This window comes from Stomoxys calcitrans, chromosome 2 (assembly GCF_963082655.1).
Source record: "Stomoxys calcitrans chromosome 2, idStoCalc2.1, whole genome shotgun sequence".
Lineage (NCBI taxonomy): Eukaryota > Metazoa > Arthropoda > Insecta > Diptera > Muscidae > Stomoxys > Stomoxys calcitrans.
In genome coordinates, this window is record NC_081553.1 from 51,587,965 (window position 1) to 51,615,464 (window position 27,500).

Consider the following 27,500-nt stretch of genomic DNA (forward strand, 5'->3'; position numbering starts at 1 on the left):
ATGTCGAAGGTCCTAACACAACTCACTGTCCCAAATTTCGGTGACATCGGACAATAAATGCGCTTTTTATGGGCTTAAGACCTTAAATCGAAAGATCGGTCTATATGGCAGCTATATCCAAACCTGGATTGATCTAGGCCAAATTGAAGAAAGATGTGGGGTGGCTTAAAACAACTTACTGTCCTAACATTTCTGCAAAATTGCATAATAAATTTGGCATTTAACGACCTAAGACCCTAAATCGGCGGATCGGTCTGTATGGCAGATATATCCAAATCTAGACCGATCTGAACCAAATTGAAGAGAGATGTCGAGTGACCTAACACAACTCTCTTTCACAAATTTCAGCAAAATCGGATGACAAACGTGGCTTTTATGGGCCCAAAACCTTAAATCGAGAGATCGGTCTATATGGCAGCTATATCCAAATCTGAACCGATCAGGGCCAAAATGAAGAATCGCATACACTTCGACATCATGTATCAAATTTCAGCAAAATCGTACGATAAATACTCCTTTTATGGGCTCAAGACCTTAAATCGAGAGATCGGTCTATATGGCAGCCATGTCCAAACCTGGACCGATCTAGGCCAAATTGAAGAAAGATGTCGGGTGGCTTAACACAACTCACTGTTCCAAATTTCAGCAAAATTGGATATAAATGTGGCTTTTATGGCCCTAAGACCCTAAATCGGCGGATCGGTCTATATGGCAGCTATATCCAAATCTGGACCAATCTAGGCCAAATTTAAAAAGTATATAGAGAGGCTTAACTTAACTCACCGTCCCAAATGTAGGCAAAATCGGACAATAAATGCGTCTTTTGTGGGCGCAAGTCCTTAAATCTAGAGATCGGTCTATATGGTGGCTATATCCAAACCTGGACCGATCTAGCCCAAATTGAAGAAAGATGTCGGGTGGCTTAACACAACTCGCTGTCCCGAATTTCGGCGACATCGGATAATAAATGCCTCTTTTATGTCCCCAAAACCTAAAACCGAGAGATCGGTCTATATGGCAGCTATATCCAAATCTGGACCGATCTGTACCATATTGCAGAAGTATGTCAAGGGGCTTAACCTTACTCACTGTCCCACATTTCGGCGACATCGGACAATAAATGCGCCTTTTATATGTCGAAAACCTTAAATCTAGGGATCTGTCTATATGACAGCTATATCCAAAACTGGACCGATCTGATCCAAATTTAAGATAGATGTCGAGTGACTTAACACAACTCTCTTTCCCAAATTTCAGCAAAATCGGATGACAAATGTAGCTTTTATGGGCGTAAGACCCTAAATCGGCGGATCGGTCTATATGGCAGCTATATCAAAATCTGGACCGATCTGAACCAAATTGAAGAAGGATGTCGAAAGGCCAAATACAACTCGCTGTCCTAAATTTCAGCAAAATCGGATGCCAAATGTGGCTTTTATGGGCCCAAAACCTTAAATCGAGAGATCGGTCTATATGGCAGCTAGACCCAAATCTGCACCGATCTGATCCAAATTGAAGAAGGACGTCGAAAGGCCTAACATAACTCACTGTCCCAAATTTCAGCAAAATCGGATATTAAATGCGCTCTTTATGGCCCCAAAACCTATATCCAAAGCTGGACCGATCTGAGCCAAATTGAAAAATGAAGTCGACTAGCCTAACATAACTCACTGTCCCAAATTTCAGCAAAATCGGATAATAAATGTGGCTTTTATGGGCCTAAAACCCTAAATCGGTGGATCGGTCTATATGGGGGCTATATCAAGATATAGTCCGATATAGCCATCTTCGAACATAACCTGCTTATGGACAAAAAAAAATTCTGTGCAAAGTTGCAGCTCAATATCTCTTTTTTTTTAAGACCGTAGTGTGATTTCAACAGACAGACGGACGAACATGGCTAGATTGTCTTGGATTTTTACGGTGATCAAGAATATGTATTCTTTATAGTGTCGGAAATGGATATTTCGATGTGTTGCAAACGTAATGACAAAATGAATATACCCCCATCCTTCGGTGGTATGTTTAAAAAGGACATTTTATGTTAGCACGGAATTATGCTACTTACAAAATCCTTAACTGTTATCCATACCATTGCCCTAAGTTGTTACATGGTTGGCATCGTGTCCCCACCAAGGTGTCTGTGTTTGTTAGCCATGATAGCTGGGCAATGACATAGGAAATGCTCCAACATCTCCTTATCTTCCCCACATGCCCTACACATGCTTTAACTTGCCGCACCGATTTTGTAGTAGTCCGTACTCCTGTGTCCCTTACTTCCTTTCAGTAATAGCCTCGTTCTCTCACGATCCGCATTATCCTCATAGGATTTTCACCATCTTTGCGACTGTTTCGCTGTCCCAGGCCCTGAAATTGGAGTGCTTCGACCCGAAAGGTTCCAGGTTAACCAAGTTTATCGACGGCAGTTCTCTGGCCTTCACTGCCAAATCTGAGTGCCCTTTCATTGCCCCTTACTCCGTTATGGCCCGGCAATCAAACGATGCGGATTGTGTCATCCTCGGAGAAGACGTTGATCTTCTTCGAATTAACTTTACAAAAATTTCAATGAAATTTCTATTAAAAGATATTTTGAGTGAAATTTTGTTTTATTAAAATTTTGTCTTTTGGCAAACTTTCCTCAAAAATTTTACCCTGAGAAAATTTTTTTGGGAAACGGTGTAATTGCTCCCATCCACTTGCATATGAATGTAATTTTTTCTCATTTCGCTATATATTTTTGTTTTATTACACAAGAAAAATGTTTGTTCTTTGAATTTGGTGGTATTGTTAGACCCGTAACACTATGGAAGAGTTTTTGCCTCCTTATGCTGTTTTAATGTAAGTTGAGAAGCAGGGAAAAACAATTTCTCACGTTGCACAAAAGGATTCAAAAACCTTAGGTTACCCTGAATGTGCGTATTTAGGGGCACCATGTTACATTTTTACTTGAGTGTTAGTGTTTGCGTAGTAACAATTGCACATTAATGTTCAACTGCGTTGATAGTTGAATGTTTACATTGCTCTCGATTTTTCTCTTCAATTTTGGCTAATGTCTAAAGCGAGTTATAACCAATAAGCATTTGAACATGGCATACTAAGATGGAATAAGGTTGCCGAAATATGGAAAAGAAATTATAAAAACTAAGCAAACAACTAAGGAAAGGAATTTCGAAGGACTTTCTCTTTGAGGGCTTATGGATGATTCGCTCATTGCCATCTTCATTTATATAATTGGCCAAATGTATTCCAGGATGTTTTCGAAATTGACACATAATAAAATTTTCATTATTCCAAGTTCATTTCTTAATTGGGATGTTTCTTTATGTGAGCTCATTTGAAATATTTCACTTTTTCATATGAAACATCATTTTATCAATAGTTTTCTTAAAGGCCTTCCACAGTGATTATCACTTTTTGTGAATATACAGCAGTCAGAATTCATGTTTTACAAAATTTGCCTTGTATTTAACCTAAAGGTCCACTTAGCTGTTCCTGCCATCCTTCACGAAATTACATATGCATTTTTTTCTCTGTGTTAGTTGTATAAGACTAAAGCAGAAAAGTGTTTTTATTTTATGAGAAAAGGCATTAGCATTAGTGAAAGAGTCTGCACAGAACTTGTGGCTACAACTTGTGATACTCCTTTTAGTTGTCATTTCAAGAATGTTAAGTGATAGCAGCAGTTTGTAGTAAAAATAATATCTTATGATTGTCATTTCTTTTCTGGAATCTAAAAAGCCTAGCGCAAAACCTGGGGAGAGTAATAATGTAGGTAAACATTAACACCGGTATACCCAAAACTTAATGAAACTTTGAAATGGGTTCAATTGACAGATTTCCTTTATAGAAAGGTCAAATAATCCTATTGTAAGACAGTAAAACTAAGACAGAATAATAATGAAGTAGGTTAGGTTAGGTTAAAACAAGTAAAAGCGTGCTAAGTTCGGCCGGGCCGAATCTTATATACCCTCCACCATGGATCGCATTTGTCGAGTTCTTTTCCCGGCATCTCTTCTTAGGCAAAAAAGGATATAAGAAAAGAGTTGCTCTGCTATTAAAACGATATCAAGATATGGTCCGGTTCGGAACACAATTAAATTATATGTAAAATTTCAGCCAATTCGTATAAGAATTGGGCCCATTGGGGCTCACGAAGTAAAATAGAGAGAACGATTTATATGGGATCTGTATCGGGCTATAGACCGATTCAGACCATAATAAACACGTTTGTTTATGGTCATGAGAGTATCCGTCGTACAAATTTTCAGGCATATCGGATAATAATTGCGACCTCTAGGGGTCAAGAAGTCAAGATCCCAGATCTGTTTATATGGCAGCTGTATCAGGTTATGAACCGATTTGAACCTTATTTGACACAGTTATTGAACGTAAAAATAAAATACGTCATGCAAAATTTTAGCCAAATCGGATAGGAATTGCGCCCTCTAAAAGCTCAAGAAGTCAAATCCCCAGATCTGTTTATATGACAGCTATATCAGGTTATGGACCGATTTCAACCATACTTAGCACAGTTGTTGGATATCATAACGAAATACTTCGTGCAAAAATTCATTCAAATCGGATAAGAATTGTGCCCTCTAGAGGCTCAAGAAGTCAAGACCCAAGATCGGTTTATATGGCAGCTATATCAGGTTATGGACCGATTTAAACCATACTTGGCACAGTTGTTGGATATAATAACAAAACACGTCGTGCAAAATTTCATTTCAATCGGGTAAGAATTGCGCACTCTAAAGGCTCAAGAAGTCAAGACCCAAGATCGGTTTATATGGCAGATATATCAGGTTATGGACCGATTTAAACCATACTTGGCACAGTTGTTGGATATAATAACAAAACACGTCGTGCAAAATTTCATTTCAATCGGATAAGAATTGCGCACTCTAGAGGCTCAAGAAGTCAAGACCCAAGATCGGTTTATATGGCAGCTATATCAGGTTATGAACCGATTTGAACCATACTTGGCACAGTTGTTGGATATAATAACAAAACACGTCGTGCAAAATTTCATTCCAATCGGATAAGAATTGGGCCTTCTAGAGGCTCAGGAAGTGAAGACCCAAGATCGGTTTATATGGCAGCTATATCAAAACATGGACCGATTTAGCCCATTTACAATTTCAGGAATAAAAAGTATTTGTGCAAAATTTCAAGCGGCTAGCTTTTCTCCTTCGAAAGTTAGCGTGCTTTCGACAGACAGACGCACGGACGGACAGACGGACGGACATGGCTAGATCGACTTAAAGTGACATGATGATCAAGATATATATACCTTATGGGGTCTTAGACGCATATTTCGAGTTGTTACAAATGGAATGACCAAATTAGTATACCCCCATCCTATGGTGGAGGGTATAAAAATAGTGTACGTGCATCTGTTTTGAAAATACACTACTATTCTCACCTAACCTAAGCGGCACACCCTAGTATAAATGCAAATTTTCTCACAAACATTCCATTTTGCAATAAGGGGCATATTTCTTACATATCAATATAAGTGTTAGCCGATTCAAGTTGAGGCTCAATAATAACGGACCTCCTTTTAAAAGCAAATTCTAACGGCGTGCGGAAATGCAACACCTCTTTGGGGAGAAGTTTTAACATGACTGCCATGCAAAGTTTTAAAATTGCACCGTAACTCACAAATTTTGCCCGAATAAGGAGGGGATAACCACCACAGAAAAGTTGTCCGTACGTTTTCGCCAGTATTCGTACCCAAGCGTACAGCATTATATGCGGGCATATTTACCTCTGCCTCACGGTGTCCACCCACCCTAGTGCACATCCAGTTAATCATCTTTAGATTAAATTCCGACTTCCTTACTTCTGTAGGCGCAGTTGGCGCAAGGTGCTTTTCAGTTTTTTTCCACCGTGTTCATTTTTATACCCACCACCGAAGGATGGGCTTATATTCATTTGTCATTCCCTTTGCAACACATCGAAATTTCCATTTCCGATCCTATAAAGTATATATATTCTTGATCAGCGTAAAAATCCAAGACCACCTTTCCATGTCTGTCCATCTGTCTGTTGAAATCACGGTACAGTCGTTAAAAATGGAGATAATGAGCTGAAACTTAGCACAGATTCTTTGTTTGTCCATAAGCAGGTTAAGTTCGGAAATGGGCTATATCGGACTATATGTTGATATAGCCCCCATATAGACCAATTTGGGGTTTTAGGCCCATAAAATCCACATTTATTATCCGATTTTGCCGAAATTTGGGACAGTGAGTTGTTTAGGCCCTTTGATATCCTTCTTCAAGTTGGCCCCGATCGGTCCAGATTTGGATATAGCTGCCATATAGACCGATATCTCGATTTAAGGTTTTGGGCCCACAAAATGCGCATTTATTGTATGATTTCGCCGAAATTTGGGACGGTGAGTTGTTTAGGCCCTTCGATATCCTTCTTCAATTTGGCTCAGATCAGTCGAGATTTGGATATAGCTGCCATATACACCGATCTCTCCATTTAAGGTCTTGAGCCCATATAAGGCGCATTTATTGTCCAATTTCTCCGAAATTTAGGACAGTGAGTTGCGTTAGGCCCTTCGACATTCATCTTCAATTTGGCTCAGGTCGGTCCAGATTTGGATATAGCTGCCATATAGACCGATCTCTCAATTTAAGGTTTTGGGCCCACAAAATGCGCATTTATTTTACGATTTCGCCGAAATTCGGGACGGTGAGTTGTTTAGGCCCTTCGATATCCTTCTTCAAGTTGGTCCCGATCGGTCCAGATTTGGATATAGCTGCCATATAGACCGATATCTCGATTTAAGGTTTTGAGCACATAAAAGACGCATTTATTGTTCGATGTCGCCGAAATTTCGAACAGTGAGTTAGGTTAAGCCCCTCGACATACTTCTGCAATATGGCACAGGTCGGTCCAGATTTGGTTATAGCTGCCATATAGACCGAGCTCTCAATTTAAGGTTTTGGGCCCATAATATGCGCATTTATTGCCCAATTTTGCCGAAATTTGGGATGGTGAGTTATTTTAGGCCCTTCGACATTCTTCTTCAATTTGCTCAAATCAATCCAGATTTGGATATAGCTACCATATAGAACGATCTCTTTATGTAAGGTCTTGGGACCATATAAGGCGCATTTATTGTCCAATTTCTCCGAAATTCAGGACAATGAGTTGTATAAGGTCCTTCGACATCCTTCTTCAATTTGGCCCAGATCGGTCTAGATTTGGATATAGCAGCCATATATACCGACCTCTCGATTTAAGGTTTTGAGCACATAAATAACGCATTATTTGTCCGATGTCGCCGAAATTTGGGACAGTCAGTTGCGTAGGGCCTACGACATTCGTCTTCAATTTGGCTCAGGTCTGTTCAGATTTGGATATAGTTGCCATATAGACTGATATTTAGATTTAATATCTCATAGCCCATCTCTTCCGTGAACTTTTCATGATCTCCCTGCTTATTGGCAGAAACACAGAAACATGCCTTGAATCTGCGTCACGAGTTTTTTTGTGGCATCTCTATTGAGATTCATTAGGACTCAGTTTATCTCTGAGTTCCAAAGAATCGGCGAAAACACCCTACCCTAAATAGTTTCCCTGATATGATGAACACTGCGGCTATTTAGGACTCCCCACAGTCCCACACTCTTATAAGTTTTTAGTAGAGTCGTTTCTAAAGAAAGTCAGAGGACTTATAGCATCATTGCAAAAGTTTAGTATCCCATATTAAGTTATTTTCTGAACTATTTTACCACTTTAACTCTTAACCTACCTCGTATCAAGCATAACTGCGTTTTTCTTACAAAAGAATTTTAATGTGTTTTTTTTTTTTGTTTCTATACGAGCATATGTAAATATATGGCATATTTTTAAATGTATATCTTTTTCCTTTACTCCTTGTTTCTGGTTGCAAGTTCTGAATTCTTTTTCCCTTCACAAGTTTCCTTGGTTTTTTGTATTGCCATTGTATGCTTACCGCAGGAAATTACTGCTGGTATACTTTATTGTAGTCATTTGCGTACGTGAGTCTATATGACACATATGTATGAATGTTGTCCTTGTGTGTGGCCATGTCTGTGTGTGTGTGTGTGTGTGTGATACAAACAATGTAGAAAACCACATACGGCACAATGTCCTTTTTTGAGTAAATTTGTTTCCTTGCTGGAGGAGTTTAATGTAAAAGCTCCAACGGGTTTGTGTTTTAGCATTTCCTTCATTTATTTCCCTTTAGCCAAAGGACGACGGACTATGGCATACAAATGCTATTGTTGTCATCATTTGTCATTTGCTGGCTTTTAGATATCCTACTCATTTTTTTCTGCTTTGTTTGAAGGATAGAAATTTCTTTAAAATTTATAACAGCAAAGACTTGAAACTTAAAATGAAAAACTTGAAAAAAATGCAAACGACAGAAAGCAGAAAAGAAACTTTTGTTTCTATTTCCTGTTGTAGGACTATTGGGAAATGCATTGTTCCTATATATATCCGCTTTTTATAGACTGCCTATGTTTTTGTTTTTTAAAATCAAATGAGAGTAAGAGTCGTTTTTCGAATATGGTATATCCGAACTGAATTTTCTCTGCCATGTTTAGTTCTTTCACTTCTCTTAATAGTCCTTCGATTTTTTTGTCCTTTTCATATCGAATGAGAGTAAGAGTCCATGTTCGTTGTTCTCAATTTTTCTTTTCGTCTTTGCGTGGTTATGATTTTCTGCTATATTTTACTTCATATTCCATTTTATGAATGCATAGTGGTGTGGTGTGGTGTGTGTGTGTGGCATTTTTAACACTTTCTGGTTATTCAAAAACTTTTTTGGCATTCTTTTGCAATCATCCTTTTTGAGCATTCATTTCAACTCAGTATCTATCTTTGCAATGGTGGCGATGACTGAATGAAATATCTTGATGATGTTTCTTGTTTTTCTGTGTTTGTGTGTGTGTGTGTGTGTGTCTGTGTGGTTAACTTTCATATTGTTGGCCATTGTTGGATTGCTGCAGTAACAGAGCAACTCAATTTAAAATTCATGCAATATGCTTAAAAGTTGGGATTTTTCTTTGGCTACCGATTCCGTTTCCTGTTACTCTCACTCACACACCCACACACCCACACACCTACACACCAGCTTAGCATATCACCGAACATGGGTGAAATGTTGAAAGTTAACTTTTGCTCTCACTTGATATCGTTACATCGTTTTTTGCATATTCTTGTATTGTTGGTTTCCCTGGAATGGCTGGGGACCAGAGTATGGATGAAGAATACAATGTGAGGATTTATTGGACACCTTGTTAAAGGTTAAATGCTTCATCGAACGTATTGGACAGATAGTTGAACTATGACTTTAAAATGAAAGTATATGCATTTAGTTTGGATGGGAGAGGCTAGTAAAAAAGGGAAAATAAATGCAGTAATAGGAAAAACAAATGAAAATGCAGAATAGAGTACAGTGCAAGATTATTTTGTATCTCGGCATATGTAGCAGCACAGTTAGTTAAACCTCTAAATAATCATCTCCGATCTTTTTAAGTTTTGAACGCATGGATATTTTTAATTAGAAACATGCTGGGCTAAAAATAGAGATTCAACCGCGGCAACTTTATGTGGACTATTTTTTCCATTTTAAACGAAGTTACAGAGACACTGATGATGCAGAAGTATATCTTAATAAAAACAAGTAAAAGCATGCTTAGTTCGGCAGGGCCGAATCTTGGACAACCACCACCATGGATTCTGCTAAAAAATTTTACAAAATAAATTTAGTTAAAGGCCATAATTTTATTCAACATACTAAACTTCTGTCAAACCAGCAAAAATTAAAGGTTCTAGGAATCGAACAACGATCATCGAGAGACCGGTTTACATGGGAGCTATGGTTGCCCAAAAAGTAATTGCGGATTTTTCATATAGTCGGCGTTGACAAATTTTTTCACAGCTTGTGACTCTGTAATTGCATTCTTTCTTCTGTCAGTTATCAGCTGTAAATTTTATTTGATTAAAGTTCATTCTAAGTTTTATTAAGAATGCATTTACTTTCTTTTAAAAAATCCGCAATTACTTTTTGGGCAACCCAACCCAAGTTATAAACAGATTTGGACCGTACTTGGCACAGTTATTGGAAGTCATGAAAAGAGTGAAGAGCCACTCATCGGTTATCCCGAATCTCATTAAAGACGACCAGATATTCACTGTGGCGGTTGATAAGGCTAACCTGCTGGCGGATATGTTTGCGGGAAATTCTTCCCCACCGGAAAGCGATCAACCACAGTTATTGAAGACGTATCTAGTTCCATGCCTCAGATATATTTTCGAACACGTGGAGTCAAAAGGGTTCTTGCAGATCTCGACGTAAATAAATCTCCAGGCCCGGGTGACATATTGTCATTTGTTTTATGCAAGTGTTCTTCGACGCTCGCTCGGCCTTTACTCAATCTTTCCAACCTTGCTTACCCGGCGGGTGTTTTCCCGACGCGTTGGAAAATGGCGAACGTGCAGCCTATCCCCAAGAAGGATGAGACAACCGACCAATAGCGTTATGCTCTGCGCTTTCCTAGGTTATGGAGTGAATGATAAATTACCATCTTGTGAGATACTTCGAGTCCAATGGTCTTCTTAGCGACCGACAATATGGGCTCCACAGAAATCGCTCCACGGGTGACCTGATGGCATTCCTGTCTGAACGTTGGAGTCGCTCTATGCACCAGTTCGGTGAGAGTAAGGTCGTGGCTCTAGATATCCCCAAGGCACTTGATAGGGTCTGGCACGGTGCACTCCTTTCAAAGCTTGTCGCTTTCGGTGTCGGTAATAACTTCGCTCGATTTATATCGAGTTTTCTCAGATTGTACTAAAAGAGTTGTTGTAGATGGGTTTTCATCTGACGAATATAAATTGACCGCAGGAGTACCACAAGGCTCTGTTCTGTCTTTTTCTTAGTTTCATTGAAGATCTACTGGGTCTGACTTCGAATCCGATGTACTCGTTAGCGGATGACAGCAACCTATGTCATTAATTTTAACTCGACCATAGACCGAGTCTTCGAGAGATTGAACACAGGAGGCGGATTATAGACGTAACACACTGCCAGGATTTACTGGCCATTTCTGAGTGGGGCCAAATGAACAAAGTATCAATTTAATGCACGCAAAACACAGCGCTGGTTGTTGTCCCACAACGGATTCACTGACACTTTACAATCGTCATTATCTATCGACGGTGTAGATATCAAGCTCTTGATGTTCTGGCCATGAAGATTCAATGTGATGTCCGTTGGTTAAAATAAGTATTCAAAGTGTCGGAAATCAGTCTTCTGATTCCTGACTTGAGGTTGTTTGTCAGAAATACAAGATTGGCCAGCTGGTCGGACCATGCACTACCGAGAGAAATCTTTTTCGCAAGGACGATTCGTATGTGGAATCGATTTCCGGCTTTTTCCGCTACTTACGACATCTAGAAATTCAAAGCAAAGTGTCAATAAACCCTACTTCCTCTTTCCCCCCATCCCATCCTTAACTATCCGCAATGCACTGCATATATATAGGGGACATCCCCTGCGTGTTGGTTGGTTGAGAAAAAAAGAGAAAATTTGGAATAGATGGAGCGAAGGAAATTCGAAGGGATATCCGACCTATAGACATACAGATTAAGTGTGAGGCTGTTACTGCGGCTATCAAAACTTAAGGCGATGGGAGAATGGGTAGAGAATAGGAGCAGGTCATACTATAATCGAGGCGACGTTAGGAAACTGGAAGGAATGGAAGAGGTTTCTGATTGGATACCTGAGACGACACTTGAGGTCGATTGCGAGGCACTGCTGCCGGCGGCGCAGTCTTGGATTGACGGAACTCTGGTATTGGCACCTGGAAGATCATGTTACACGGATGGATCAAAGCTAGAGGACATAGTCGACCTGGGGGTTTACATTGAGAACTCAGGGACTGAGATCTGTTTTAGACTGCCTGACCATAACCCGGTCCTGCAGGCGAAGATCAAGGCGATCATAAAATGCATGAGGTGATGTGATGTAAACACGAGGACGTCGAGAGTGAAAATTTTTACGGATAGTAAACTAGTCATCAGGGCAATAACAACCAGAATGGTGGGCTTTAAGCCTTCTCTGAGGATGGTACGATCCGCATCGTTTGGGTGCCGACCCATAGCGAAGTAAGGGGTATAGAAGGAGCAGACGATTTGAAAGTGAAGCGTCTCGCCTACTGCCGTCAATAAACTTGGTCGACGCAGTCCGAGTTAAGGGTGGGACGGCGAACATGCATGTAACTCTATAGAGCACAGAAACATTCGGTAGGACTACGAAAATCCTATGGGGAGATTCGAATCTTGAGAAGAAGAGGCTATTTCTGAAAGGAAATAAAAAGGTCAGTATAGTTTTCGGTATCATAACGGGACATATAGGACTACTAGCTCACTTATACAAAATCGTTGGGGCATGTGTAGGGCATGTAGGGAGTATGATGTGACGTTGTAGCATTTCCTATGCCATTGCCCGGCTTTCGCGGCTAACAGACACTGGCACCTAGGTGGGGACACAATACCAGATATAAACCAACTAAGAGGCGTGGTATGGAAAATATCCAGCGATTTTGTAAGTAGAACGACTTAGATTTTTTTACGAGGTAAATTTTTATAACCACTACCGTAGAACAGGGGGTATATCCATTTAGTCATTCCGTTTGCAACACATCGAAATACCCATTTCCGACCCTATAAAGTATAAATATTCTTGATCAGCGTAAAAATCTAAGACGATCTAGCCGTGCCCGTCCGTCTGTTCGGCTGTCTGTTAAAATCAAGCTACAGTCTTTAAAAAAAGAGATATTGAGCTGAAACTGTGCACAGATCCTTTTTTTCTCCATAAGCAGGTTAAGATCGAAGATGGGCTATATCGGACTATATCTTGATATAGCCCCTATATAGGCCAAACCGCCTATTTAGGGTCTTAGGCCCATAAAAGTCACATTTATTATCTGATTTTGCTGAAATTTGGGACAGTGAGTTGTGTTAGGCCCTTTGACATCCTTATTCAATTTGGCTGAGATCGGTCTAGATTTGGATATAGCTGCCATATGGACCAATCTCTCGATGTAAGGTCTTAGTCCCATAAAAAGCGCATTTATTGTCCGATTTTGCCAAAATTTGGGACAGTGAGTTGCGTTAGGCCCTTCGACATCCGTCGTCAATTTGGTCCAAATCGGTCCAGATTTTGATATAGCTGTCATACAGACTGATCTCTCGATTAAAGGTTTTGGACCCATAAAAGGCGCATTTATTGTCCGATTTCGCTAAAATTTGGGACAGTGAGTTGCGTTACGCCCTTCGTCAGCCCTTCTAAATTTGGTCCAGAACAGTCATATAGACCTATCTCTCGATTTAAGGTTTTGGGCCCCTTAAAGCCACATTTATTGTCCGGATTCGTTGAAATTTGGGACAGTGTGTTGTGTCAGGCCCTTCGACTTTAGTCTTCAATTTGGCCAGATCGGTCCAGATTTGGATATAGCTGCCATATAGACCGATCTCTCGATTTAAAGTTTTGGACCCATAAAAGGCGCATTTATTATCCGATTTTGCTGAAATTTGAGACAGTGAGTTGTGTTAGGCCCTTTGACATTCGTCTTCAATTTGGCTCGGATCGGTCCAGATTTGGATATAGCTGCCATATAGACCGATCTCCTGATTTAAAGTTTTGGACCTTTAAAAGGCGCATTTATTGTCCGATTCCGCCGAAATTTGGGACAGCGATTTGTGTTAGGCCCTTCAATAGTCTTCTTCAATTTGGCTTAGATCAGTCCAGATTTGGATATAGCTGTCATATAGACTGATCTCTCGATTTAAAGTCTTGAGCCCATAAAAGGCGCATTTATTGTCTGATGTCGCCGAAATCTGGGACAGTGAGTTGTGTTAGCTTTACGTATATGGTTCAGATCGGTCTATATTTGGATATGGCTGCCAAAAAGACCAATATTATGTTCTAAAAAATTGAACAATGACTTGTACTTAATAGACCACTTAATAGCCGTGTCGAATTTGGTCCAAATCGGACCATATTTAGATAAAACTGCTATTGGAGCATAAAATTTGGATATTGCACCGGATTATGACGAAATGGGGATTACATATATACCAGAGGTGGTGGGTATCCAAAGTTCGTCCCGGCTGAACTTAGCGCCTTTTTATTTGTTTTTTTTTTATTTAGGGATCACAGGAGTCCGATTATTGGCTTAGATGTATGTCCTTAGAGGCATGGGCGGATTAATATCCGCATCCCTCTTTTATAGAGGAGATGGAAGAAAAGTAAAGTTCAGCATGTCCGCCTATGACGTTGAAAGCCTGGGTTCAAATCCCGGCGTGAACATCAGAAAAAAATTCTTTTTAATGCTGTCCACATGTGTGAGGTATCCTGGCATGTCAAATCTTCTCTAGAAAGTCACTATGCGAATAAATTTGTCATAAATTTTACGAACCACGCGAGTTTTTATAACAAAATTCAATGATTTCGCATATATGGGCCGGAGCTCAAAAATCATCCTTGGAACTGCTTGACCGTGTCCAGAGGCGGGCGTTGGTGTTGATTGGAGATGGTAGGGTATCCAACTCTTGGGCATCGTCGAAATGAGAGTTGTGTGTGTGTGTTCTTCGGAAATCAGTCTTCTGATTCCTGACTTGTTGTTTGTCAGATATACAAAATTTTCTAATTTTCAGCTTGCCCGCCTAAGACGTTGAACGCCAGGGTTCAAATCCCGCCGTGAACATCAGAAATAATTTCTTATTAATGATGTCCACATATGTGAGGTATCCTGCCATGGCAAAGTGGTGGCTATGCGAATACATTTGTCACAAAACGCACCAGTGTTTTAAACAAAATACAATGATTTCGGCAATTCTATTGAAATTATGAATCTTACTGCATATGTTAGCTTTTTCGAATGTCCTGGTCCTTTTTCACTAAAATAATAATAAACCATATAAAATTCAATTATTTTTAAATGCCTATAGTAATCCGACCAGCTGTATAAACAAAAGTTCTTGGAATATGCTTTAAATCCTTCACTAAAGTTAAAATAACTCACTTTCAAAATCCCAACAGTTTTATACTGTGTACGCCCCAAATCCTGACTGACGTGCTTCTACAGCAATATAGCCATTCTAAGGAAATGCCTCAACATGAAAATGTAATCAAAATGTCAAAGTATTGACAACTACAAATTGCAGTTGATACTTTGACACCACAGAGATATTGGCTATCAATCCAAAGTCAAAATGATATCACAACACTTTAGAAACTTTGCATCGAAGATATGTGTAATAAAGAAGACCACATTTGGTATTACTGCCAACATTGCCTCCGCTCTTTATTCTTACAGACTATTGACCATGCCAAGCCCAATTAAAATCATAAAAATGCATATGGAAATTTATTTGATATTTTCAATTAATCTGCACAAATATTATGTCACTCACAAATTGAGTTTTTGTCCTTTTGCACACACACACACACATTTGTGATTACACAAAAACCCTAGGCAACCAAAAACAACATTAAACTAATGAATATGATATCTTTAATCTGAAAATTGAAAAATATTTTAGCTTAAAGGTAAAGACAAAAAGCGTTACCTGAAATGTGTGTGCATTCTTTGTCCTTTTTAAGTTTTTCTGTGTTTGTTGCTCACTATCACTACCCGCTTCTCATAAACTTTAATTAACTATCTCAAATATTTTGAAATATGTTGGGTGGGAGGACGAACACTTTGTCAGGCTACAGGTTAACAGGATATCTTTCAACAACACACTTAACCACATGCATCAACACACACACACACACACACATATGCTCACCGCTATGTATGTGAGTGAGGGGAATCTTTCAGTGAAATTGGTATTTGAAACCACACTAAGTTATGTGTGTGTATATGCCTGTGTATGCCGGAAGACACTAACGTACCGTTATGAATAACTTCCGGCCAAGTGCAGATGAGTTAGGTGAGCATGCATGTGGTTTATGTTCTCCATACGTTTGAATGTGTGTGTGTGTGTGTGTGTGTTCTTGATTGCGTTTGACAATAACCAAGCCACAAAAACTCTTTTACCTGTTCCGTGGACACAGTGGGATGGAGAATTTAAATTGTGATTATCTTTTTCCGATTGAAGGAGGGCTTAAACAAATTTGATGTGGTTCAATTTATAACCTGTTTGAATGAAATGTAAACTATAGGCAAGTACATTTACATACATTAATACACACAAATTTGAGAATGGACAACATTGTTCTAAGCAAAAAAAAATCAATAAAGCAGCTTTATTTTGAAGAAGATTATCATATCGCAATTAAAAGATAAGAATTTTGGAAGTCTATCATAAATATAAATTTTGATTGCAATTATCGTGGTATTCAAGTATATAAAGATAGGAGTTCACACCAATAGGAGCTCCCCCCACCTTAGGGTTAAAATAAAACAAGAAAGAGCGTGCTAAGTTCGACCGGGCTGAATCGTATATACCCTCCACCATGCATCGCATTTGTCGAGATCTATGCACGGTATCTCTTTTTTAGGCAAACAAAGAATATTGAATAAGAACTGTTATGCTATTGGAGCTACATCAAGTTATAGTCCGATTCGGACCATAAATAAATGCTGAACATTGTAGAAGTCATTGTGTAATATTTCAGTTCATTCGGATAAGAAATGCGCTTTGTAGGGGCTCAAGAAGCAAAATCGGGAGGTGGGTTTATATGGGAGCTGTATGAAGCTATTGATCGAATCAGACCATATTAGACACGTATGTTGTAGGTCATGAGAGAAGCCGTTGTACAAAATTTCAGCCAAATCGTATGGGAATTGCGCCCTCTAGATGCTCAAGAAGATCAAGACCCAAGATCGGTTTATATGGCAGCTATATTAGGTTATGTACCGATTAGAGCCATACTCAGCGCAGGTGTTGGAAGTGATCCCAAAACTCCACGTGCAAAATTTCAGTCAAATCGGACGAGAATTGCGCCCTCTAGAGCCTCAAGAAGTCAAGACCCAAGATCGGTCCATATGGCAGCTATATCAAAACATGAGCCGATTTGGCCCATTTACAATCCCAACCGACCTACACTAATGAAAAGTATTTGTGCGAAATTTCAAGCGGCTAGCTTTACTCCTTCGAATGTTAGCGTGCTTTCGACAGACAGACGGACGGATGGACAGATAGAAGTCGGTTTATTTTCCCAAATGCGGTGGTATTTTGTGAAAAAATTTATTTTGTAAATATATAGTGGCTTCAAAACCTCGATTCTACATGCATATATGCACAATACCAACCTATATTCCAATTAATTAATGGAAAAATTTCGATTTTGCATAAAAATCCAAACTCCATAAGTGTTTTCCCTTTTAAAATCAGTTATTCCCCCTTGTTCCTCCTGTTTATACAATCCTTTATTCTATACAAAGTTTTCCAAATGCAATGTTTACCTTGAAACTCGATCAAGAGTAGGAAGGTTAAAAAAATACAACTGCAGATAATTGAACTTTAATTTCTGTTATTTTATTTATTCGAAGGACGGACAACTTGTCCAAACAATGGTGAAAATATGATCCACTTTGAGCACTCTGTTATATATTCCCCAATAGATGGCGCTGGTGTCATTGTTTGTGAGGCTCGCTGTTGATTCCAAACACATTGCCATCATTTAGTCTTTTTTTTTAAAGCCAAACAATTTCCACATTTATAGGTCTATCTGGGTCACCGCCCAGCTGTTCACCATTTACACTCGGCTATAAATGGAAGTTTGTTATAGTTGATATGTGAGATGTATACCCTCTGATCCTTAACGGAAATCTCACAAATTTTAAATATGTTTAGCAAAATTAAACCATTACCATTTTCACATAATTAATGACAACCCATTCCAATACGTTTTCACTTTGACAACATGGGAAAAATTTCGCTCATATACATATATGTATGTCCATTTGTTGCAGCTCCCCTTCTTACCTTAAGCACAAACTTAGATTATACTACTAAAACAAGTAAAAGCGTGCTAAGTTCGGCCGGGCCGAATCTTATATACCCTCCACCATGGATCGCATTTGTCGAGTTCTTTTTCCGGCATCTCTTCTTAGGCAAAACAGGATATAAGAAAAGATTTGCTCTGCTATTAGAGCGATATCAAGATATGGTCCGGTTTGGACCACAATTAAATTATATGTTGGAGGCCTGTGTAATATGTCAGCCAATTATGAGTTATGTACCGATTTGAACCATACTTGGCACAGATGTTGGATATCATAACAAAACACGTCGTGCCAAAATTCATTCAAATCGGATAAGAATTGCGCCCTCTAGAGGCTCAAGAAGTCAAGACCCAAGATCGGTTTATATGGCAGCTATATCAGGTTATGAACCGATTTGAACCATACTTGGCACACTTGTTGGATATCATAACAAAAGTCGTCGTGCAAAATTTCATTCCATTCGGATAAGAATTGCGCACTCTAGAGGCTCAAGAAGTCAAGACCCAAGATCGGTTTATATGGCAGCTATATCAAAACGTGGACCGATATGGCCCATTTACAATACCAACCGACCTACAGTAATAAGAAGTATTGGTGCAAAATTTCAAGCGGCTAGCTTTACTCCTTCGGAAGTTAGCGTGCTTTCGACAGACAGACGGACGGACGGACAGACAGACAGACGGACGGACATGGCTAGATCGACATAAACATTTTAGTACAAGATTCGAAAACTACAATACTCCTGAATATCTTTCATTTGAGTCTCATATTGACATGAACTTCCAATATGTCTGATTGGGGTAGATTTGAGGTTGGGACGATCTCAGAATATTTGGATCCGCCCTCCATCCGAAATCAACAAATTGTGTAGCCTATTGTTTCTTCCAGACCATATTCGTAAGTAAGTCCCGAATACCTTTCATTTGAGTCCTATATTGTCATGATCGTACAATAAGCCTATTTGAGGGATTTTGGGGTCGGGCAGCCTCTTGGTACTTAGACTTAATTCGTACTCTACTGTCGAAAACCTTTCATTTGAGTCTCATATTGTCTGGATCGGTCCACTTTTGCTTTAGGGTGGTTTTGGGCTTGGAGCGGGCCTCTAGGTAGTTGGACCTAATATTTTATATCATATTCGAACTGTACTCCCGAATATCTTTCATTTCAATCCCATATTGTCCCAATCGGTCCACTTTTATTTTTGGGTGGTACTTTTGAGGCAAGGAGGAGGGTCCGTTCTCCTTCCGATATCAAAAAATTATATAGCCTATTGTTCATTCCAGACCACTCACTCAAACAAACACTAATTATTGGGTTGCCCAAAAAGTAATTGCGGATTTTTTAAAAGAAAGTAAATGCATTTATAATAAAAATTGGAATGAACTTTAATATACTTTTTTTACACTTTTTTCTAAAGCAAGCTAAAAGTAACAGCTGATAACTGACAGAAGAAAGAATGCAATTGCAGAGTTACAAGCTGTAAAAAAATTTGTCAACGCCGACTATATGAAAAATCCGCAATTACTTTTTGGGCAACCAATAATTTTTATACATCTAAAGTAGATAGACGGTCCCATTTAGAACAAACTCGGCACGGACGTCGATCGTCTAATACAATTCGATATTCAAGACGGTAAAACAGAATATTGAACTATATGGCAGTTATATCTTAATACATTCCGATCTCCCCAATATTCGGGAAGCATATGTAAAGGTCTAATTCAACTCATTGTACGAAACTCCGGCGAAATCAGTTAATAAATGCACCTTTTATGGACTCATGAACTTGAATCGGGAGATTGGTATATATAATATAAACCGATATGTTCGTATTGAACACGGTTGTCGAGAGGCCTAATAAAACTCACTGTACCGAATTTCAGCGAAATCGGATAATAAATGATTTTTTATGGGCCAAAGACCTTCAATAGTGACATGACAGATATATACAAATATAGACCGATCTGGCCATATTGAAAACCGATGTCGAGGGTTATGCCTTAAAACTCAAATGCAAATTTTGCCCATGAACATTCCACTAAGGGACAGGGGCAAACTTCTCACATATCAATGAGTGCAGTCCGATTCAAGTTTTAAGCTCAATGATAAGGGGCCTCCTTTTTATAGCCGAGTCCGAACGGCGTGCCGCAGTGCGACACTTCTTTAGAGAGAAGTTTTACGTGGCATAGTACCTCACAAATGTTGCCAGCATTAGGAGGGGAAAACCACCTTTGAACATTTTTTCTGATGGTCTCGCCAGGATTCGAACCCAGGCGTTCAGCGTCATAGGCGGACATGCTAACCTCTGCGCTACGATGGCCTCTTCAAAACTCACTGTTCCGAATTTCAGTGAAATCTCATAATAAATGTGGCTGTAATGGGCCTAAGGCTTTAAATCAACTGATCGTTCTATATGAGGGCTTTATCAAGATGTAGTCCGATATAACCGATTTTCGAACTTAACCCGCCTATGGAAAAAATGACGAATTTGTGCAAAGTTTCTGCTCAATATCTCTATGTTTCAAAGCTATAACATGATTTCAAAAGACAGAGAGACACACGGAATGGCAGACGAATGGACACGGCTAGTTAGTCTTAGGCTTTTACGAAAATCAAAAATACTCTATAAGATCGAAAGTGGATATTTCGATGTGTTACAAACGGAATAAAAAATTGTACTACTATTCTTTTATAGAAACTAACACAAAACCACCTTTTGCAATAAACACGCAGCACAACAGCACATCTATGCTAAAAAAAAAGCTATTCCAATGCAAAACTACACCTACACCCAAACAATAGCAGCAATGCTACGAAATTCGCACGTACACAGCAACAGACACCCACCCACCTATGTAATTGAACACTTGTTGTCAATGGCACTTTAATGTTTTAACCACATCTCCCTAAAAAAAAAAAAAAACAAAAACAAAAAAAAAGACACCACGACACAAACAATTAAAGGCAAAAAATGGAGATTGAAAACCGCCGAACACTATTTGCACCAAGGAATAAAAATAAAACAAAAGTAAAATCAATTTATAGCCTAAAAGGCTTTTGGAAAAATATTTACACGGCAATAAAACACACAAAGTTTTAAACACACACCAAAGCACAAACAGAGTATAAAACAAGAGAAAGAGAGAGAGAGAGAAAAAAGAGAGTAAATCGTTTTTTTATAGAAAAAACCTTACAGTTCTTTAAATTAATATGCATTTTCCCTTCCATCTCTTTCATTTCGGTTTGATTTGCATGCTTGCCCCTTTAGATATTTGGACCTGGTGGTGCTAAAGATGAAGATTATGATGATCCTCCGGTTACATTACTACGTGGTCCTCCCGGCCCACCTGGCAATCCTGGCAAAGATGGTCGTGATGGCCGCGATGGTGCTAAGGGCGAGGCTGGTGAGCCCGGCGAACCTGGCTCATTGGGTCCCCGTGGCTTAGATGGTTTGCCAGGAGAGCCTGGCATTGAAGGACCTCCTGGGCTGCCTGGTTATCAAGGTCCACCTGGCGAGAAAGGTGATCGTGGTGATATTGGTCCTCCCGGACTTATGGGTCCACCTGGACTGCCAGGACCTCCCGGCTATCCTGGTGTGAAAGGTGACAAAGGCGATCGCGGTGACTCAGTGAGTATTTTATTTTTGGTATGTTTTGCTATAAAACGAAAAGATTTCTGATCAGCCCTTTCACTAGAAGTACAGAAAAATGCGTAGACGTCAAGATGATGGTATGGCCGATGCACCCCACCATATGCCCACTATTGAATATGTAAGTGCGATTTTTATGGTTTACGATAGGTGAAAAGGAATTAATTTTTTTTTTATAATTGTAGCTTTATGGCCCTCCCGGTCCTCCTGGCCCCATGGGTCCACCAGGCCATCCAGGCAAGACAGGTGAAAGGGGCCTGGATGGTCGTAAAGGAGATCCCGGCGAGAAGGGTACTAAAGGTGATCAAGGTCCCATGGGCTTACCGGTAAGTACACCAAATAATTTGTTAGTAAGTAAAATTTCATAAATTTTTCCACTATGTAGGCTGTGGATGGACACAGCATATAAAGTTTAAGCTATGTGTAGATGAGTGTTTTTGATCGCATATCTATCCACGAAGATTAGGGAAGAGCAAGAAAACTTCTCTCATACCAATGAGTTTTGTTCGATTTATGTTTTAAACGGAATGATACCACTTAGTAGAGAAAATTTAAATGGCTGTAACTCTCACAAAGGTTGCCAGCGTTAAGTTATGCAATGACCTACGCTAAAAAAATGTTTTTAATATTCAAACTATTATTCTATAATGCGGAATACGATAGTGTATCGTCAACAGGCTTTAGACATGGTCGTGATAAAGGCCCCTGTGACTCGCGGGAATAGTGTGGCCATTGGTTATTTAAAGGCGCCAATACCACGCCTTGTCATATCGAGCATCATAGCCACTCAGTATTTGTGCAAGAGCCTTTGTCGCCCGACCTCTCCCTGAGATTCTCCGCTCGATACCGCTGATTGTCCGCGACTGCCGTTGCAGCTACTCCGTATGGAACATTCCATTATCCGCAACCTGTGGACGCGGATAGTAGGAGCTACGCCCGGTACCTTCCAACTAAGCTTCTCATGACAGTGATGAACACCACCCAGATCGGATCTCAATGTTCCAGTCTGAGCAATTCCGTACCAGGATTATTTAACTTGGTATTTACATACTGCAAAAACCACCCTTAAAATTGAGGTCACCCTACAAACCTACCAAGAAAATAAAAACCTCGCAATTTTGATATTCAGGAAGGGCTTTTTATGGCGGACTTGGGTAATAGGGGTTGTTGAAATGGTGATATCTTGCCAACTATCTTTCCGGGTCTTACAAATCGAAAATCATGGCGACCGGATCCGTCGCCGACCATCTTGAGCCCAACAAGCCTTTCATAAAAACGGAAAACTCGAGGGTAAATCGGGCAGAGGGAAAAAATAGCAAAAACAGGTAAAGGCGTACTAAGTTCGACTGGGCCGAATCTTATATACCCTCCACCATTGATCGCATTTGTCGATTTCTTTCCCGGTATCTTTTTTTAGACAAACAAAAGATAAAAGAAAAGAATTCCTATGCTAATTGAATTGAGTGTTGGAGACCACAGTAGAAGTCTATGTATAAAATATCTGCGAAATCGAATAAGAATTGGACCATTTTAGGGGCTCAAAAAGGAAAATAATGAAATCGGTTTATATGGAAGCTGTATCAGCCTGAAGACCGATTCAGACCACATTTGATACGTATATTGAAAGTCATGGGAGAAGCCGTTGTACAAAATTTCAGCCAAATCGGATAAGAATTGCGCCCTCTAGAGGCTCAAGAAGTCAAGACCCAAGATTGGTTTACATGGCAGCTATATCAGGTTATGGACCGATTTGAACCATATTTGGAACAGTTGTTAGAAGCCATAACAAAACACCTCATTCAAAGTTTCGGGCAAATCGGATAAGAATTGCGCCCTCTGCAGGCTTAAGAAGTCAAGATCCAAGATCGATTTATATGACATCTATGTCAGGTTATAGACCGATTTGAATCATACTTTCCACAGTTGTTAAAAATTATAAAAAAAAAACATTTTATGCAAAATTTCAGCCAAATCGGATAAGAAATGCGACCTCTAGTGGCATAAGAAGTTAAGACCCAAGATCGGTTTATATGACAGATATGTCAGATTATGGACCGATTTGAACCATAATTGGCACAGTGGTTAAAAACTATAGGAAAACATTTTATGCAAAATTTCAGCCAAATCGGATAAGAAATGCGTCCTCTAGTGGCATAAGAAGACAAGATCCCAGATCGGTTTATATGGCAGCTATATTAAAACATGGACCGATATGGCCCATTTACAATCCCAAGCGACCTTATAGGAAGTATTTGTGCAAAATTTCAAGCTGATAGCTTAACTCCTTTGAAAGTTAGCGTGCTTTCGACAGACGGACGGACGGACGGACGGACGGACATGGCTAGATCGATTTAAAATATCATGACGATCAAGAATATATATACTTTATGGGGTCTTAGACGAATATTTCGAGGAGTTAGAGTAGAGTAGAGTAGAGTAGAGTAGAGTAGAGTAGAGTAGAGTAGAGTAGAGCAGAGTAGAGTAGAGTAGAGTAGAGTAGAGTAGAGTAGAGTAGAGTAGAGTAGAGTAGAGTAGAGTAGAGTAGAGTAGAGTAGAGTAGAGTAGAGTAGAGTAGAGTAGAGTAGAGTAGAGTAGAGTAGAGTAGAGTAGAGTAGAGTAGAGTAGAGTAGAGTAGAGTAGAGTAGAGTAGAGTAGAGTAGAGTAGAGTAGAGTAGAGTAGAGTAGAGTAGAGTAGAGTAGAGTAGAGTAGAGTAGAGTAGAGTAGAGTAGAGTAGAGTAGAGTAGAGTAGAGTAGAGTAGAGTAGAGTAGAGTAGAGTAGAGTAGAGTAGAGTAGAGTAGAGTAGAGTAGAGTAGAGTAGAGTAGAGTAGAGTAGAGTAGAGTAGAGTAGAGTAGAGTAGAGTAGAGTAGAGTAGAGTAGAGTAGAGTAGAGTAGAGTAGAGTAGAGTAGAGTAGAGTAGAGTAGAGTAGAGTAGAGTAGAGTAGAGTAGAGTAGAGTAGAGTAGAGTAGAGTAGAGTAGAGTAGAGTAGAGTAGAGTAGAGTAGAGTAGAGTAGAGTAGAGTAGAGTAGAGTAGAGTAGAGTAGAGTAGAGTAGAGTAGAGTAGAGTAGAGTAGAGTAGAGTAGAGTAGAGTAGAGTAGAGTAGAGTAGAGTAGAGTAGAGTAGAGTAGAGTAGAGTAGAGTAGAGTAGAGTAGAGTAGAGTAGAGTAGAGTAGAGTAGAGTAGAGTAGAGTAGAGTAGAGTAGAGTAGAGTAGAGTAGAGTAGAGTAGAGTAGAGTAGAGTAGAGTAGAGTAGAGTAGAGTAGAGTAGAGTAGAGTAGAGTAGAGTAGAGTAGAGTAGAGTAGAGTAGAGTAGAGTAGAGTAGAGTAGAGTAGAGTAGAGTAGAGTAGAGTAGAGTAAAGTAGAGTAGAGTAGAGTAGAGTAGAGTAGAGTAGAGTAGAGTAGAGTACAGTAGAGTACAGTAGAGTACAGTAGAGTACAGTAGAGTAGAGTAGAGTAAAGTAGAGTACAGTAGAGTAGAGTAGAGTAGAGTAGAGTAGAGTAGAGTAGAGTAGAGAGTAGAGTAGAGTTGAGTAGAGTAGAGTAGAGTAGAGTAGAGTAGAGTAGAGTAGAGTAGATGATCCAATCAGATGAAGATAAATTAGTAGTTTGAACCGATCATCTCATTGGACTTATAGAGCACCTGGCAGGCGCCTAAAATTTTGATTGTTGTGGACATGGCTTTCTCACTTGAATAGCACCCCATGCCGTATTGAACTAAATTGTCAACCATTTGAATATATTTCTAAACAAAAAATCACATTTGATAGCTCTCATTGTATGGAACACTCACGAAAAATTTCAGAACCTAGAAGTGACCCGTTACTCTAAACTGATTTTTTTTTTTTGAGTGACTAATTTATTTGGTGCTTTGAAGCACCCCTACGATTTAATCACTTTTTAGTAGAATTTATTGCTGAAAAAATTAAAGATTAAGTAAAAAACAAGTAAAAGCGTGCTAAGTTCGGCCGGGCCAATATGGATTCTGCTAAAAATTTATACAAAATAAATTTAGCAGAAGGGCATTATTTTATTCTACATACCAAGTTTCTGCCAAACCAGCAAAAATTTAAGCTTCTAGGAACCAAACAAGACTAATCGAGAGACCGATTTATATGGGAGCTATATCAGGTTGTAGACCGATTTGGACCGTACTTGACACAGACGTTAGAAGTCATACGGCTTGTAAGAAGTCAAATCAGGATGTCGGTTTGTATGGGAGCTATATCAGATTAAAGACCGAATCGGACCAAAACACTACATACAGCCAAATCGGACAAAAAATAAGGCTTCCAGGTGCTCCAGAAGTCAAATCGGGAGATCGGTTTATATGGAAGCTATTCCTGGTTAAAGACAGATTTAAACCATTTGGCACAGTGGTTGGAAGTCACAACAAAACACTACGTGTAAAATTTCAGCCAAAAATTTTAGCCAAATCGAAAAACTTGAGGCTTCCTGAGGCTCAAGAAGTCAAATCTGGGGATCGGTTTATATGGGAGCTACATCAGGTTAAAGACCGATTTAGACCGTAGTTGACACAGTTGTTGGAAGTCAAATATCAATATCAAAATATGCTCCTATCTGAACCGTTTTCAGTTTCGATGACGGGAGTCTTGTTTTTAATTTAACCGAAATCGCCTGATCGGTCGGCCTAATAGGCAACTATATTTCAATATATTGCGATTTGAACAACATAAAGATCGGATTTTGGGAGTTTAAACACAACTCTCTGTTTTAAATTTCAACTAAATCGTGTAATAAATGCAACTTTTGTAGGCTTAAGACCTTAAATCAGCAGATCGGTCTATATGCCAGCTATATCTAAATATGGTCCGATCTGGGACATAATGGATGACGGGAGGCTTAAAACCACACATTGTTCCAAATTTCAGCCAAATTGGGTAATAAATGCGACCCTAATTAGCAGAATACACGGACAGACACACTGACATATTTTCATAGCAAAACTTTTAAAAGGGAGCTACTTACAGCTAGTAATACCCATTATTCTGCAGTCCAATCGAATAACACATTTTAACTCTTAAAAGTTACTATGTATTGGTGTTGATACAATCGGAAGATCAGGGCAGGGTATACCTTTAGGATGATGACTCCAATCGTTTGGATAAGGTTTTCTCATTTGGGAGTTTAAATGGACTAATGTTTGGTTATAACTCCCAAATAAATCGATATTTTTATGTTATGTTATATTCTAAAATACACTTCAAATAAAATCCTAATCGGTACATAACCGAATAAAGCTGGCATATAAACGGATCATGCCATTTGACGTCTTGAGAACCTGAATGGCGAAATTCTTAAACCATTTGGCTTGAATTTTTGATGTTGTGTTCGATTATGACTTACCAAACCAAGTGTAGTTCAATTTGTATTAAAATCTGATATTGTTCCCATATAAACTGGACTTCAGAGAAGAGAAGTTGTCTATGGCTATAGTATATTAATAGAGTCCGGATTTTTATGCAAAATCGAAATTTTGCCATTTATTATTTGGCAAATGCGGTGATATATTGCATATAAACTTGCGGAATCGAAATCATTATATGTTTACAAAATTAAATTTTATTGATAAATACCACCGCAATTGCCAAATAATATGTAGAACAAATTCCGATTTTGCATAAAAATCCGGACCCTATATATTAGATACGATTTTGGCCGAACTTTACACCATTGTACTTGATTTAAATTTAAGATTAATTAGTTTAAGTTGCTCAATTAAAAATATTTTGTTTTAATACTTATGGAGGTGATAATCGAATAAAATCTTATTTATATTTTATCTAGGGTCCTATGGGCATGCGTGGTGATTCGGG

The 27,500-nt window shown here is 39.1% G+C and overlaps 1 protein-coding gene across 2 annotated transcripts in view; it reads left to right on the forward strand.

Annotated features, from left to right (window-relative positions):
- Nucleotides 1-27,500, forward strand: part of LOC106082129 (collagen alpha chain CG42342) — a 685,565-nt gene that overhangs the window by 630,848 nt on the left and 27,217 nt on the right. For both annotated transcript variants that reach the window (XM_059362423.1, XM_059362422.1), the window contains exons 9-12: nt 21,283-21,642; nt 21,710-21,784; nt 21,849-21,989; nt 27,472-27,500. The exon at nt 27,472-27,500 is cut by the window's right edge and continues 34 nt beyond it. In XM_059362423.1, coding sequence (XP_059218406.1) covers nt 21,283-21,642; nt 21,710-21,784; nt 21,849-21,989; nt 27,472-27,500 — 605 coding nt within the window. The remainder of the gene's footprint in view (nt 1-21,282; nt 21,643-21,709; nt 21,785-21,848; nt 21,990-27,471) is intronic.